Genomic DNA, 14382 nt, shown 5'->3' with positions numbered 1-14382 from the left:
CCAACCCCCGGCAAGAGGAATGCCAAGGCTTGGGCTGGGGCCCAGTGCCCTCTGCCAAGCTTGGTAGGAGTGAGGGAGGAGGATGGGCTGTGACTTTCAAATGACCCTTCTCCAACCACACTCCCCTGCTGAGCAGCCCCCGGGAGAAAACCAGGCATCTGCTCCCTGGCCGCCTACCATCAACAACGCACCCAGAGCCCAGGGGCCCCTTCCCTCCTACTCCCAGTAACCTACCTCAGTCCCGTCCTGTGGCTGGGGAATTTTCCATCCCACCCCCAAGTCAAAGTCAGTAGATTTAATCATTAACAGGGCGGGTGTTAATTAGCGGGGCAGGGTGATCCTCCATGCTGATGAGGACACAGCTGGCCATCAAGAACAGCTTGACCAGACAAGGGTGGGAAGAGCAGGGTCTCGCTAAAAAGGGGCAGGGGGTGTTCTGCAGAACCCCTCCCAATTCTGAAATTTTTGAAGCCCCCATTTCTTTGTCCCTGCCTTTTCCAGAGTCAAAGGAGGAAACATTAGCTAAGATGATCTCGTTACTCATGTTCCTTTCACAAGAGCTTGATGGGTGCCAGGCACTGAGCTAGGCACTCTGTGGACATCACCTTATCCCACCCTCACTAGGATAATAGAGATACCTGTTAGTTACAGATAAAGAAACCAAGGCTCAGAGAAGTTAAACATCTTGCCCAAAGTGGCAGAGCTAAGATTTGAACCCAGGAGACGGTTATCCGAGCAATCAGAGGTCATATTGACCTTCCTCCTTCCCTGATGCACCTCATTCTTGTACTTTCACTTTGCAGTATTTGTCATTTATAATTACCTAGTTACCCTACTCCACCCGGAGCCCTGCTAGGCTGTAAGATGCCAGTGGACAGAGACTGTACTTGTTCTGTGCTCCACTGTATCCCCAGTGCTTAGCACAATGCCTGGCACATATGAATACCTGATAAAGATTGGTTGGGGGCTTCCCTGGTGGTGCAGTGGTTGAGAGTCCGCCTGCCGATGCAGGGGACATGGGTTCGTGCCCCGGTCTGGGAGGATCCCACATGTCGTGGAGTGGCTGGGCCTGTGAGCCATGGCCGCTGAGCCTGCACGTCCGGAGCCTATGCTCCGCAACGGGAGAGGCCACAACAGTGAGAGGCCCACGTACCACAAAAAAAAAAAAAAAAAAAAAAAAAAAAGATTGGTTGGAAGTATAATTCAACCTGTTAGAGAGCTGGGGTGGAAGGCGAGGGATTGGATCTTCTAGACTAGTGATGATCACAGGGTTAAAATGCATTTCAAGAGGTCCTCTGATCTACGCCCCTGCTTCAGGTTCAGCCGTTGCCTCCAAATCTGGCTTATTGGGGAAAACATTGGCATGGGTTCAGGTCCTTGGAAGAGCTGCTTCCTCTCTCTTGGCCACAGTTTCCCCTCTCTAGCTCAAGGATGTTGGGTTGACTGATCTTTACGTCTCTTCCACCTCTACCAGTTTGTGGTTCAAGAAGAGGCAAAGCATTTTGGAAATGAGCATCCCCTCGGTTTGAATCACCAGCTCTGGCCCCATTCCCAACAGTGCCAGCTGCAAGCGGGTGTGCACCCAAGCCTGGCAGAATCGCAACAGTGGGTTTTTTTGCAGGCAAACCAGGACTCAAGCAGCTGAAGGAGGTTGGGCCTTCCAGGTCATCCCCTGAGAGGCCACACATCTACTCCAACAGTGCTGCTGGGGCTCACAAGAAGTTCTGGAAACTTCTCTCGCAGAGATGGTTTCTAGAAGGGCTTTGGAGCCCCAGGGGGCAGACAGCCTCACTGCAGGATACCCACACCTCAGTTCTAGATCCAGTTCTGTTCCTCGTCTGGTTTCCCTCCTTCTTCACAAGGCACAACCCCTAAAGACTCTCACTCGTTTCCAGAAGAGCAAAGCCACCCCAAAGGACAAAGATTCGCTCCCCAGTAAGGATTTTTCAGAGCAGATGCCACCAGTTCTGAGATGATTCCAAAAGACTTTCCAGAAATGTTTGAGAAACTGCAGCAAATTGGTAGGAGCATATGGCTTCCCAGGGGACCACTTGGATAGGGTCATTACTCCTTTGGGTGTATAGAGTCCTCAGAGCTGAATGCGTGGAAAGTGCGCATGCATCATGTTTTCTGTTCTTTTTTTTTTTGAATTTTATTTGACATCATGTTTTCAACAGGCAGGAGTTTAGCCCTGACACACTGGCCAGCAGGGAGACGCAAAGACAGAGGTAAGGGCTTGGCCTCCTGGGTTCTAATCATAATTCCTGACCTCCTTCCTGGTTGGGTGTGGGGGTTAGTAAATTAACGCAGGAGAAGGTTAGTGGGGGGGTGAGGATGACAGACAAATAAAAGCAGAAATGCTGAGAACCACAAAGAGCAGCCACATTAAGCCAGAGTCCAGCTTGGAGAGTAGGGGCGGGTGGGAGCTGTGAAGCAATTGCATCACCGAGTCATATCCCTGTAACCTTAAATATTTCATGGACCCAGAAATACACCACGTGGAACAGCTGCTGCTCCTCCGGTGGGGCCGGGACTGCGTCAGGGACGTGAACGCTTGCACACACACAAGCACACCTTGCACAGGCATGTGCAAGCCAGGGACGGGGCAGGCTCCGCTCTTACTCATTCTAGGAAGGGCTCCAGGAGCAGGCATTGCAACTCCCAACCTCATATGCAAGCGACCCACGTCTTCTTCCACCCACAAGCCCAACAGACACCACAGTCACCCACCCAGCTCCGGGCATAAAAAAGGTCAAAACGACATCACAGGCCTTCACAGACAGACCCCTTCCAGCTTGTGTAGCAACCCCAGGACCAGAGGCTGCAGCCAGCCACACTCCCCTCCCTGCTACACTTAAACGTTTTGCCCCCACCCCCAGGCTCCTGCCAAGCCAGAACCAGGAGCTGCCTGTCCTCCCTCCCCGCTCTTCCCCCTCCTCTGCCTCTACCCCAGCGTTGGCTGCTCCCGGGAACCCTTGTCCTACACAGCCCCCGTCAGCCATCTCTCCAAAGCCTGAGCGCTCTGGGCCCTCTCCTGACATGGAGCTTTCAGGGGAAGGGAGTCTGAGGATCTGGAGCCTGAGAAGGGAAAAGGAAGTGTGGATGTGAGGCTTTGGGAGGAATTTCCATGACCAAACTCAAGTTTGAAGGGAATACGGCAAACTGGGTGACTGGGGTGGGTGTGGAGGGTCTTCTTTTGAGAACCTGGAAAGGTGACTCCCCTAACTCTGCTGTCCTTCCAGGAGATAACACGACAATAATAACAGCAGCTATCAATTAATTGAGGGCCTTCTATGTGCCAGGTGCCTTACCTCCTATGATACTGAACTTTATCAGGTAGGGACAATTCTGCCCATTTTACAGATGTGGAAATCAAGCCTCAGCGAGGGGCATCTGAGTCACCAGAGACGGGGGTGTGGGAACCCTGGCTTCAAGTTCCAGGTTCCAGGGTCCTGGTGGAATGGGGTAGGGGAGGGACAAGTCACCTACTTAAAGGACACCTTGGACCCTGCTCTGTGTATGTGTAGTTAAGAGATGGGTGAGCGGAGGGAAAGCCAGAGAGAGCACCTGGGTCCTATTGGGCCCCCTTGTCCCCCACCCTAACCTTATCTTCTTGGCTTCAGTACCTTCACACACCCTCCTTCCAATGTCACCTGGGGGGAGGGGAGCAACTGGAAGGGAGGGATCTGAGGATCCAACCAGCTGTTATCCAGACTGGCCCTGCTACCTAAAAGAGAGCACAAAGGGGCTATGCATGTGTAGGCTGGGTGTAGGGGGTCATTCCTGGAGTCCAACTGCCAGCAAAACAGGAGCGAATTAACAGCAGATAGAGGTCTGGCTGGCCCACTAGGTGCCTATAACCCCAGCCTTGCCCTGAGAAAAGTGAGCCAGACCTGTTTTGGATAAAGGGATACGGTTAGGGGGAAGAGCAGGGGAGGTTATTTGGGGAGGTAAGATGGAAAGGGGCAATGTGAAATCCAGGCCAGGGAAGGGCTGCCTGGAAAAGGAGGCAACTGAGGATTTAGGCTGACCACTTAGAGGAGAGGATGATACCAGGGTTCCCAGAATACCGGGCATCAATCTGTACGGAACGTGCCAGTTGCTCAGTTTAAGACTAAGGAAACAGATCTCTGGCCCTGGCCTCTACCCAGCCCCTCCCTCAGAACTCCCTGTGCCCATTTCTTCTCCTCCCCCAAAGATGCATCCAGCCCTGCCCCTCCTCAGTGCCCAGCACCTCTCCTCCCTCTACCCAGTGGGCCCCAGCCCCTGGCAGAGTGCCCACCAGCTCCGGTGAATATCCTATCTCCCTCACTCACTAGTATTGACATCTTGGTCCTACACCAAACTAGTAAGTTCTTCACATAGTCTCACCTCCATCCCTTCAGTTACAGCAGATCCTTTTCATTATTCTGCCAATAGTGGAACTGGAAACCAACCCCATCTATAAACAAGCCACCCCACCAAAGGTGTTTCCCTCTCCATCCCCGGGAAGTGTTCTCCCCTGGCAGGCCTTTCACCTGCTTTACATCCCCAGAATTTAGCAAGCAAGAAGAGAAACCTATTTCACAAGCATTACTGGCTCGCCACACCCATTTCTCCTTCTGCTGAGTCCCAGATGGTCCTGCTCCCTGAGCCCTCCACCCACTGCCATCAGCACTTCAAGACAGAGGCTCTGGATACCCTCTGAGGTCTTCGGTTCCCCCTCTCGCTGCACAGTGAACCCAGACCTGTGCCGAGACCCCACGCCTCCCCTCCAAGTTTCCACCTCCGCTCTAGTGGTCTCCTCTCAGTGGAAAGTCCCTCTCCTGGTCTAACTTTAATCCCTCCTGCTGGAAGCCTAGATCCCCTTTCTTTCTTTTCTCTATGAGGCGACCCCTTTAAGATCAGAAAGGAAATCTTCCTCTAGCGTTTGCAGCCTCCTCTCTGGCAGCGCCCCTCCACATTCCCAGCCCTTCAATTCTGCCCCAGCCTGGAGAAGTTCTCCACCTCCACTCCCCGCCCAGAACTCTGAGGATCCCCGCATACCCATCCGGTTTGTGTCCACTGCGACCGGGACCCAGGTTCGCCCGCCAGCGGGGCGGTGACCCCCGCCAGCCGGCGGCGCAGCCACCACGGGGTTAAGGCTCCGGGCGTGGGGAAGGGGAGGGGGCCGGGAGGGGCGGGTGCCGAGCCAATCGGCGGCCGCGGAGTCCCCGGGGCCGCGAGCCGGGAGCGCTGAGCCGGGAGCCGAGAGCCAAGCGCGCCGGGCTGGGGCCGGGCCGGAGCGGAGCGAAGAGGGAGCGCTCCCGCCCCAGCCCCGAGTCCGCCGCCTGCCCGCCCGCCGCCGCCGCCGCCGCCGCCGCCGGCCCAGCGGCCGCCGCCCCAGCCATGGAGCAAGACCACAGCCCCCGGAAGATCCAGTTCACCGTCCCGCTGCTAGAGCCGCACCTTGACCCAGAGGCGGCGGAGCAGGTGCGGAGCGGGGCGGGGCTGCAGGGAACTCGCCCCACAGAGGACGAGGGACCCTGGACTGTGCGATCCAAGACCCCCGCTAAGTCCTCCCTTGGCGGTGCGCCCCTGCGAGCGCCGGCGCGCTGTTTGGGGGGAGGGGTCTTCTCTCCCCTCCCCCACCGTGGAAGCCCTATCTCCCCGTCTGTGCTTCTTCGAGACGGACTGAAGGACGAGAGCCTGCCCTCGAAGCCGGTCCCCGCGAGAGTTGCTCCCCGCCTCCCCAGCCCTGGGGGAGGGGGCTTGCCTGAGGACACGACCCCTCCCCCCTTCGCCAGTCTTTCATCCCCCACCCAGTCAGCCCCCTGCCAGAGTTTCTGAGCTCGGTAGGGGCGCCCAAAGGTGTCGGAGGGCCTAAGGGAGAGGGCAGGTAATGGAGAGAGTTGAAAGAGGAGAAAGAGACCCCCCAGCCCTCTCCTAATTGGGGGCGACCCTGCCGGACCCCAGAGGGTGAGGACAAGAAGGGGCTGAGGAAAACTGCGAGGGCCGGGGCTTGGGGGAGAGGAGTGGTCGTGTCAGCAGGCTGACTCCGCGCTCTGCAGGTCTGGACAGTGGGTCCTTATTCCCATCTCCTGCCCTTTGGATCGGTAATGGGGTGGGGGGGCGGGAAGGGGAGGGAATGGAGAGAATGGCCCTGGGGAGCGCGAAACGAGGGCTTTCTCGGGGCTGGGGTCCTAGCTGGGCGTGGGCAAGGTAGAAGCACTGTGCTGGCCTGGGCTCAAGGGGTGGGAGTCCAGGGCCCTGGCCCAGCCTCCCGGCCTGGCCTATTTTTAGCTCCGAGCAGCCTGGCAGAGGCGGCAGTGTATGAGACTGTGTGAGCAAGTGTGTGTATCAGGGAGAGTGAGCCTGTGCGTGGAGACGGTGACCACCCGTGGTCGCTACTACCGCCCATTTGCCAAATATTTGTTCATTTGCTCGTTGCTCCATCTCTTTTCGCATTCTCTATCCATTTGCCTAGACATCCCTGTTCCTAAAGACTATCCATCTCCCACAAGGTCACTTCTCTGTTTCCCCCAACCGGCTGCCAAGTCTCTGGCTGGGCCTCCCCACCTGAGAAAACTCTGACCTCTTGGGATGGGCTGGAGAGAGTGTTCTTTCTGCTGCTCCAGCTGTTTGGTGGAATAAAGTCTGATGTGAAGGGAAAGGCTGGGTACACACACTCTCCCTATAACGTTAGCTTCCCAAAGTGTGGGGAGGGGTTAGGGACCTGTGTCTCCATCCTCTCCCTGGCCTGTGGGGGGAGCCGCATCTCCAGACCTCTAAGGTGTGACAGGAGGAGGGAGGGTGGTGAGACTGCAAACCTCCTGAGGATGAGGAGGGTGGAGAGCCAGGAGCATGGGGAGCGTCCCCTTGGGGTCAGGAAAAAGGCTATTATGCCTAGAGGCAGGGGGCCGGCTAAGATAACCTCAGACCCAGGGGAAAGCGCCCAGGAGTGTGAGCTACCGGCTCAGGGGTGAGGTTCCAAGCAGAAATGCCTTTCACTGGCACAGCAAGTGCTCACTGCCTGACGCCTGCCTCTGTTTGGTGTTAGATGTGGCAGGTGTAGGTGTGTGTTGGGGGAGGGCAGGCCAGCTGGCCCAGGGCTCTGGGGAGCAGGGGAGGAGGATGAGGCAGTGCTATAGAGCCAGAGGGAAAAAGAGCTGGGACTTCAGCCTGCTTTTCTCTCATCTTCAGAAATCTGTGTCTGCTCAACCTGAAATTCTACCTGCAGTCTAACTTCAGCCCCCTTTGCCGTGTTACCCAAGTGTGTAGGCAAAAAGCTCCAGGCTTGGCAGGAACACCTAACCCAGACTGACATGAGAGGGCGGCGGGGGTTGGAAACTCTGAGTTATGGAGCACAGGGTGGCAGGGGATGGAGGGGTGCCCACAACTACCAGGTCCTTGGCATAACTGGTTTGGAAAGAGATCAGAGGCAAAGGCACCAAGTGTCCTTGAGAACTAGGATTTGTGATCGGGGCAAGGAAAATAAGAGACCGCCTACTCATTTGCTAGTAGTTCAGGTGCCTGGGAGGTACTTCAGGAAGTCTAACTTTACTCCCTCCTGCTGTAGGACATCAAAATTCTCAAGGACTCTGAGTGCTTAGAAATCTTGTCCAAGGCAAGGAAATTGGTTAAGGGACCTGTCCAAGATCACAGAGCCCTGCTGCCCTCTCAGAGGCCCTTTCTATCAAACTTGCAGACTCCTTCTCAGGCTCCCAACCCCCATTAATCCCCACCCCCACCGCACCCTCTCCCTGTCTCAGCTCCCCTCCCCCAGGGCAGGAAAGAAATAGAGAGGAGTCCTCTCTTAGGAGAAGGATGGCCTCACCCCACATGCACGAAGCACACTTGCCCACCTGCTGGCCCCCAGCACGTTTGCACCAGGAATAGCCAGTGACGGACTCACAAATAATGTCTATGCTGTGCATGTTCGTATGTACACACAAACACACACACAGAACTGGTATTGCCAGGGACCTTGAAATGCCACCAAAAACAGATACTGCTGGATCCTCCTAAGAAAACAGTCCCTACCCCAACCTACCCCCATTCTCTGTACCCATTTCTTCTTTGAGGTGTCCTTCTCTCAGATTAACCTTGCCCCCAGCTAGGGCTGATACCCACTTTCTGCCCTGGAGGGAGCTGCAGGGACTCCAACCCCACGGTACCCTTCACTTTCAAGCCTCCAGAGAAACAGAAAAAACTACGTGTCCCAAGCGTCCTTGGACTGACTTCAACAACAGTCAACTTTATTGGCAGCAAGACAAAAGAACAGAGGCGGGGAAAGGGGGCTCAGAGGCCCAGCAGTCAATCCGCTCTTATCTGTTACTTTCTTAGAATGGGACCCCAGAGCCCAGGATAAGATTTTTCAGCTTAGCTTTAGTCCCTGACCAGGGTCCTGCCTCACGCTTCTCCTCATATTATATTTACCATGACAAGGATTTCCCCAGGCCGTATTTCCTGACAAATCAGAAAGGCAGTGCGTAGAAGGATAAGGAGGAGATGAGGGAGGGAGGGGCATGGGCCAGGTGAAGGCACGTTCAGACCTACCTTCTCTGTGCTGTCCTCCGGGCTGGGTGGGGTTCGAGGGGCGCTCTCTGCAGGTGCTGGCCCACCACAGGTTCATGTCCGTTTGGGGAGTGGGCTGGAAGGCTAAGGGGAAAGCTTTGTGCCCTCTCGGGTTATTTCTGACCATTGATCCAGGATGGACGGAAGGACAGCAGGCCAGAGATCGATGCATTAGCGCAGATATAGCTGCTGAGATGGAGAGCTGGGGCCAGGACCCGGGAGATGCGGAGACAGAAAGGGGGTTGGGGGAAGCAGGGAGTGGAGGTGGTCTTCTGGGTCCCCAGGGCAGAGGGACGGGCCCAAGAACGTCCACCCGGAGACCGTGGGTTCAGTGTAACGTGACACTTTTGGAGGTGTGCTAAGTGGGCGGCCTGGATTATGTTGCTGAGTGTGCGTGGGGCTGTGATGCTTCCACGTGTACTTGACCTCTTCCCTCAGATCCGGAGGCGCCGCCCCACCCCTGCCACCCTCGTGCTGACCAGTGACCAGTCATCCCCAGGTAACCCCAGGATGGGTCGCTGAAGGGAGTGGGGGCTGCTGAAGACAGCTGGGTCCCAGTGAGAGAAGGTGGGTGCTAGACAGGAGGGCACATCTGAGGAGCCCGCCGTCTCCTCAGTCCTGGAGGCAGGGAAGCAGTGGCTGAGTTAGCAGGGGGATTTCCTCCGCTGTGGAAAGACAGAGCAGTGCTAGGAAGGAGGGGAGACAACCTGGTTCCTAAGCCCCCCAGGAGTTGAGGTGGTCAACTGGAGTGTTGGTTGCTGTGGCAACAGCCTTCCAGGTTTCTCCAGCAACTGAGAGGCTGCTGCCCCCACCGCCAGAGGCGGTGACAGCTGTGAGGGAGAGGGACCGCCGCCATCAGCTATTCTCATGGCCCCCAGAGGGGAAGGGGAAGGTTAGAAACAGCTCAGGGAGCAGCTGGCATTCTGGTCACCAGTGTCGCCATCAAGGTCTGGGGAGAGAACAAGGTCTCAGAGAATGTCAGGGGCACTGGCGAGAGCATGGAAGAGAGGTAGTGATGCTAATAAACCGGACTGGAATTCAGGATACCTGAGTCTCCAACTTTCCTCCAACTACTAAAAAGGACTGTCCTGGGCCCTGCACAGGATAAGTTTGCTGTTCTCTATCCGGTGTTCCCTCCTAGGCATGTTTCAGTTCTGGATCGGGGGCTGACTGGAAGGAGACAGGGAGGAAAAGGACAAAAGGACCACAAACCCTGCCTTCAAGAACCTACAGGTTTGAGGCAAGGATGTAGATGCAGACTGACCACAGAGGCAAGGACAGGACTAGAAGCAGGAGGTAAAGCCAGCCAGCAGAGCAGGAAGGAGCTGGAGGGAAGAGGCTGGGGACAGCCACCATCAGGGCCAGCTTCCTAGGGGCAGATGTGAGGGACGGATCAGGAAGGAGGTGATTGCAGAGGCTCCTCCCCTTGGGAAGTCAGTCTGCGGGACCCCCTGGATTTCCCATCCTCATCACTTTCTCCTTTCCCTCCTTCCCTCAGAGGTGGATGAAGATCGGGTCCCCAACCCACATCTCAAGGTGAGTTGGCCCCTCCCGCTCAGCCCAGCACAGAGAACCCCCAGACCCATTAGAAGATTATTCCTCAACCCCCCATCTGTAGGACCTTTTGTCTCCCTCTTTCTTGTACCCCCCCCACATGTTCTTGAGTGGATGTACACACATGGTCCTCTGCGTTCTCCCATATACGTTCTCCTTGCTCACCATCATGGGGGTGGGGGCCGAGGAAGCAGTTTTCTTCCCCCACTTGCTGAAGCCCACACCTACCCCCAGTCTCCAGTCCCAAAGCATGGCACGGCAGGGAGGAGGGCGAGAAGGGCGGACGCCCACCTGTGCTCTGTGCCCTTCACAGTCCACTTTGTCCATGTCTCCACGGCAACAGAAGAAGGTGACGAGGACCACACCCACAATGAAAGGTTCGGAAGACCCTTCCCCGCTATGCCTGATGCTGAGCAGTGGCCGGGATGACCCCTTTGGAAGGAATCCTTGGGAAGTCATTAAATCTGCCTTTATTAAAGGAGAGTCGTTGCTGGACCACCCGGGGCTGCATTCCAGCTCTGCCACCCACTAGCTGGGTGGCCTTGGAGAACCTGCTTAACCTACAGGGGCCCTGAATACTACCTCACTTTGGCAGTTAAATAAAGTATGTGAACTCACCCGGCATAATGCACAGCTCAGAGGAGGTACTCAAATATTTCTTGAATCTAAATTGAGTCTTTTCTCCTGCCCCCAAAGGAGACCAGGTATCCCAGCAAGTCAGGAGGATCTTTTGATCTTAAAGGCTCTTCCTTTCCCCTCCCTTACCTTTGAAAAAAGTACATTTTATTGTCTAGCTTTAGTCCCTCCTTATTGCCCAGCAGATGTCCCTCCTTGTTCAATCTCAGACAGGAAAGTCAAACCACACGGGCAGTGTGTGCTGGCCCTCTAGTGGGGCTGTCAAATCTGAGGGTCCATGGAGGAGGCTGGGCAGTCACGTCCAATGCTCTCTCCCTTTCTGTTTGCCCTCAGAGATCCAGATGATGGTTGAACATCAGCTGGGGCAACAGCAGCAGGGAGAGGAGCCTGAAGGAGCCGCTGAGAGCACAGGGACACAGGAGCCCTGCCCACCTGGGATCAGAGACACAGCAGCGGAGTCGTGGCTGGGCACCTCTGGGAAAGCACACAGTACGTTCAGGCTGGGGAGGGACCAACCCCAGGGGAGGCCAGCCTTCCCCATTGTAGGGAGGGGCCTAGCAGTAGCCAGAAACTGTCTTGAGAGTATGGATTCTTTGCATGGATGGCATGTGTTTGCATCTCTTCATCTTTCTTTACTGAATGACTCCATCCCCTCCCAACTTGGACTTCAGAGCTCCCTGTTGTATCGGGGGAGCCCGCCGGAATGGGAGCAGCCTTCATGGGCTGGAATCCTGGCTCTGCCACTTTATCAGCCCAGAGATCTTGAGCAGCTTAACCTCAATCAGGAAAGTGATAATGATGGCGCCTATTGCATTGGGTTGTTTGTGAAAATTCAGTGAGACTGGTCCTTAGCCCAGCAGTGAACACAAAGTATGCAAGCAATGGAACCTGCATGTCCATGAGTCCTTATCCCAGATGTGGGCCAGAAGTCAGAATTTTTCCAGTTTTATGAAGGTGACACGATATATATACCATATGTTCCATAATACCCCCAGCAGAGCCCCCTGTAATCAAACACATGAATATTTCTGCAGGGAAATGAATGGTCACACTAAGTGAGATTAAATAGGCTATCAAAAGCTCATCTCTATTCAGGTCAGGTTTAGCCACACTTTGAGATCATACCCAGAATTTTAAGCTTTTTTTTAGAGGGTTTTTTTTTTTCAATTTCCGATTGCAGATTTTTAAAAAATAGTGAACCTAAGTAGTCATTGTGACCAGAGAAAACCCTGTTGGTCTTGCCCCGTTGCCTTCCGCTTGGTCTTGGGCTCCTCTCAGGGGTCGTTGAAGTATGGGCTAGGGTGAGCAGAAGCAGCTGTCTCTCTCCAAGCCCTCGTGAATACTACCTGTCCCTCCCACCACCTGTTCTCCCTCCTCAGAGCCTGCAGAATCCATCCCTAACGCTCAGAAGAGGGGCAGTGAGAAACCCAGCACAGAGGAACCCTCAACCCATAGACCACCACTGGATTCCAAGGGAGCCAGTTCGGTAAGACCCCAGGGCTGGGCTGCCCAGTCTGCAGGAGAGCAGGCTGTGTGGGGAGGGTGAGGGCTAAGATCTGAAGTCAAGGAAAAGTGGGACAAAGGACCAGCTTCAGTCACTGAAAAGCTGTCCTCTGTGGCCAGAGGATTTGCATCTCCCTGGAAGGACAGACAGAGAAACGGGATAAAAGTGCAACAGGAGGCATTGAGGTTAGACTCTGTCTGAGGATTTCTGGCTCCTGGAATGGGTGATGGAAGTAGACCGTGGATTTTCTGATAAAGGGCATTTGGAACCCAAAGGGAGACCCTCACCTGTCCAGGCTGGTGAGCAGTGGTCCTGCCTGGAATGGAGACACTGATGAAGTAACCCTGTGAGCTCTGATTTTACAGTCTCCCCTCCCCTGTGTAGACTGGACACGGGGCCAGGGACTGGTGTCAGACATTAGAAGTTAGATGCCTAACGGGATGGTTGGACACACCAGCAGGGGAGGGGACAATAGGACCTCAAGCCTCTCACTCACCTTCTCTTTCTACCCGCTTCCCTCGCAACAGATCTGAGAGTGAAGGAGGTATCTTGGAATCAAGACTGCAGTTGGGAATGCACGGACACTGAATTTGTTTCTTATTTCTCACTTTTGGGGAAAATCTCTTGTTTTTAAAAGTGATAAATTTAGTGTTAAGTCCTTGGTATTCTCTTTCTTTCCCAACTCGGAGAATCTTTTCTCCCTCCCGTCTTGTCCTGCCCTCTCTATAGCCCCCCTCCCTCTTGCCCAACTGCCTCCAGGAAGGAGGAAATAAGGAAGCTGGACAGGAGCCTTGAGAAGGGAGTTTTACCCCAGCCTTGCCCTGACTTGCTGGGGGAAGAGAGCTGAGGGTCAGATAGGTAGGAGGACTGACTTCCGGGGTACCAAGAAGGAAGGATGGCCCCAGGCTCTCTTCATATTGAGGAAAAGATACAACCACCTGGCAGGGCTGCCCTGAAGCCTTGGAGCCCTAAGGCCCGGCTGGCTGCGACGCTGCTGTGGGCGCCATCTGCTGAACAAAGCTGGGAACTGCACCCTGGCACTTGGCCCATGGGAAAGAGGCGGGGTGTTGCGGGGATGCCTGCCTGCCTGCCCTCCAAGCCTCAGTGATTCCCAAGCTTCAAGATGTGTTCCTTCTCCAGCTGTGCGGAGACCACCACCCAGATTCCAACCTGTTAGCCAAGCTAGATTGAGGACACAGTGGCTATTCACGGAGAGGCCCTTGCTGGGAACTAGAAAGGTCACCTCTCCCCCTTGTTCAAGACACCAAGGGGCCAGGGTAAACGACGAAAGCTGAGCAGAAGTGAAGAACCTTCCTCAGACCCCACAGCCAGGCCTCTCCTGTCTACTGCTTTTGATTTTTCCAGGCAGTGGAGAGAGGAGAGGAGGGGAGGGGAGATTCACCCCTCTTTACTGAAGAAGTAGTGTGATGGAGAGAAAAAAGAACTTCAGAAGTGTAAGGTCCCCTTCTGCCACCCTTGCTGTGCAACTCAGGCAAGACCTCACCTCTCTGGGCCTCCATACATAACAGGATGAACACCACACCAGGGTTTCATCAGCTTGAAGAGACAGTGCACGTGAAGATGCCCAGTGCACTTTCACCCGGCAAACACCACACACAGCCAGGCCAGGTCTCCCTTCTTTATTGATCTCTGGCTATAGCAGGATTCTGGGAGACCAAGGGCGGGGGTGAGTCTCATGCGTCTCTGCCCCACTCAGGGTGGGGTAGGAGGGACAAGTGGCAGGTGGCAGGGCTAAGAGACCATGGATATGACTTCACAGGAACAGGGCCCACTGTACAAATGCATGGTTGGTACAAGAAAGGAGGAGGGCAGTCACCTGGACTTGGGCCCTTCCTGGGACAAAGCGGGGCGAGAGGAGCCTGAGGAGAGGAAGGGGCAGGGGCCTGGCTGGGCTCTCGCCAGAGGACACGAGAGCAGCAGCCCTGAGCCCCTGCCTGCCTTTCCACCCGCCACTCCCCACTTGTCCTGGGGAGGGGCCTCTTGGGCCAGGGCTAGGAGGGGGAGGGACCCTCTCTGTCAGCAACACATGATTACTGGGTTACACCTCACCCTCCCCATGCGCCCTTGACCCCAACCCAGCTCTCCCCACCTGTGCTCGTAGGATGTATCCTGAAGGTGCTTTGCTGGGGAGA

At 55.4% G+C, this 14382-nt stretch overlaps 1 protein-coding gene across 2 annotated transcripts; it reads left to right on the top strand.

Annotated features, from left to right (window-relative positions):
* The first annotated feature begins 5230 nt into the window (after positions 1 to 5230).
* Positions 5231 to 12887, top strand: PPP1R1A (protein phosphatase 1 regulatory inhibitor subunit 1A). 2 transcript variants are annotated; one of them, XM_082636451.1, is made up of 7 exons: positions 5231 to 5451; positions 8974 to 9034; positions 10034 to 10071; positions 10433 to 10466; positions 11059 to 11214; positions 12105 to 12211; positions 12757 to 12887. In XM_082636451.1, exons 1-7 carry the CDS (start codon positions 5368 to 5370, stop codon positions 12760 to 12762), a joined length of 486 nt encoding a protein of 161 aa, XP_082492577.1. In that variant the 5' UTR covers positions 5231 to 5367; the 3' UTR covers positions 12763 to 12887. The 2 variants fall into 2 exon arrangements, with proteins under 2 accessions (XP_082492577.1, XP_082492576.1); XM_082636450.1 differs by having other exon boundaries at positions 10403 to 10466.
* Positions 12888 to 14382: the final 1495 nt, after the last annotated feature.

Source organism: Mesoplodon mirus (genome assembly GCF_964341445.2).
Source record: "Mesoplodon mirus genome assembly, chromosome: 11".
Classification (NCBI taxonomy): Eukaryota; Metazoa; Chordata; class Mammalia; order Artiodactyla; family Ziphiidae; genus Mesoplodon; species Mesoplodon mirus.
The sequence above is the reverse complement of the archived record's forward strand: the minus strand, read 5'-3'. Positions and strand labels throughout refer to the sequence as shown.

Coding starts and splice junctions, on each gene's coding strand:
- PPP1R1A (XM_082636450.1), top strand. CDS start 5,368: ATGGAGCAAGACCACAGCCCCCGGAAGATCCAGTTCACCGTCCCGCTG. Junction 9,035..10,033: donor CAGTGACCAGTCATCCCCAG/GTAACCCCAGGA, acceptor TCCTTCCCTCAG/AGGTGGATGAAGATCGGGTC. Junction 11,215..12,104: donor CACCTCTGGGAAAGCACACA/GTACGTTCAGGC, acceptor CTCCCTCCTCAG/AGCCTGCAGAATCCATCCCT.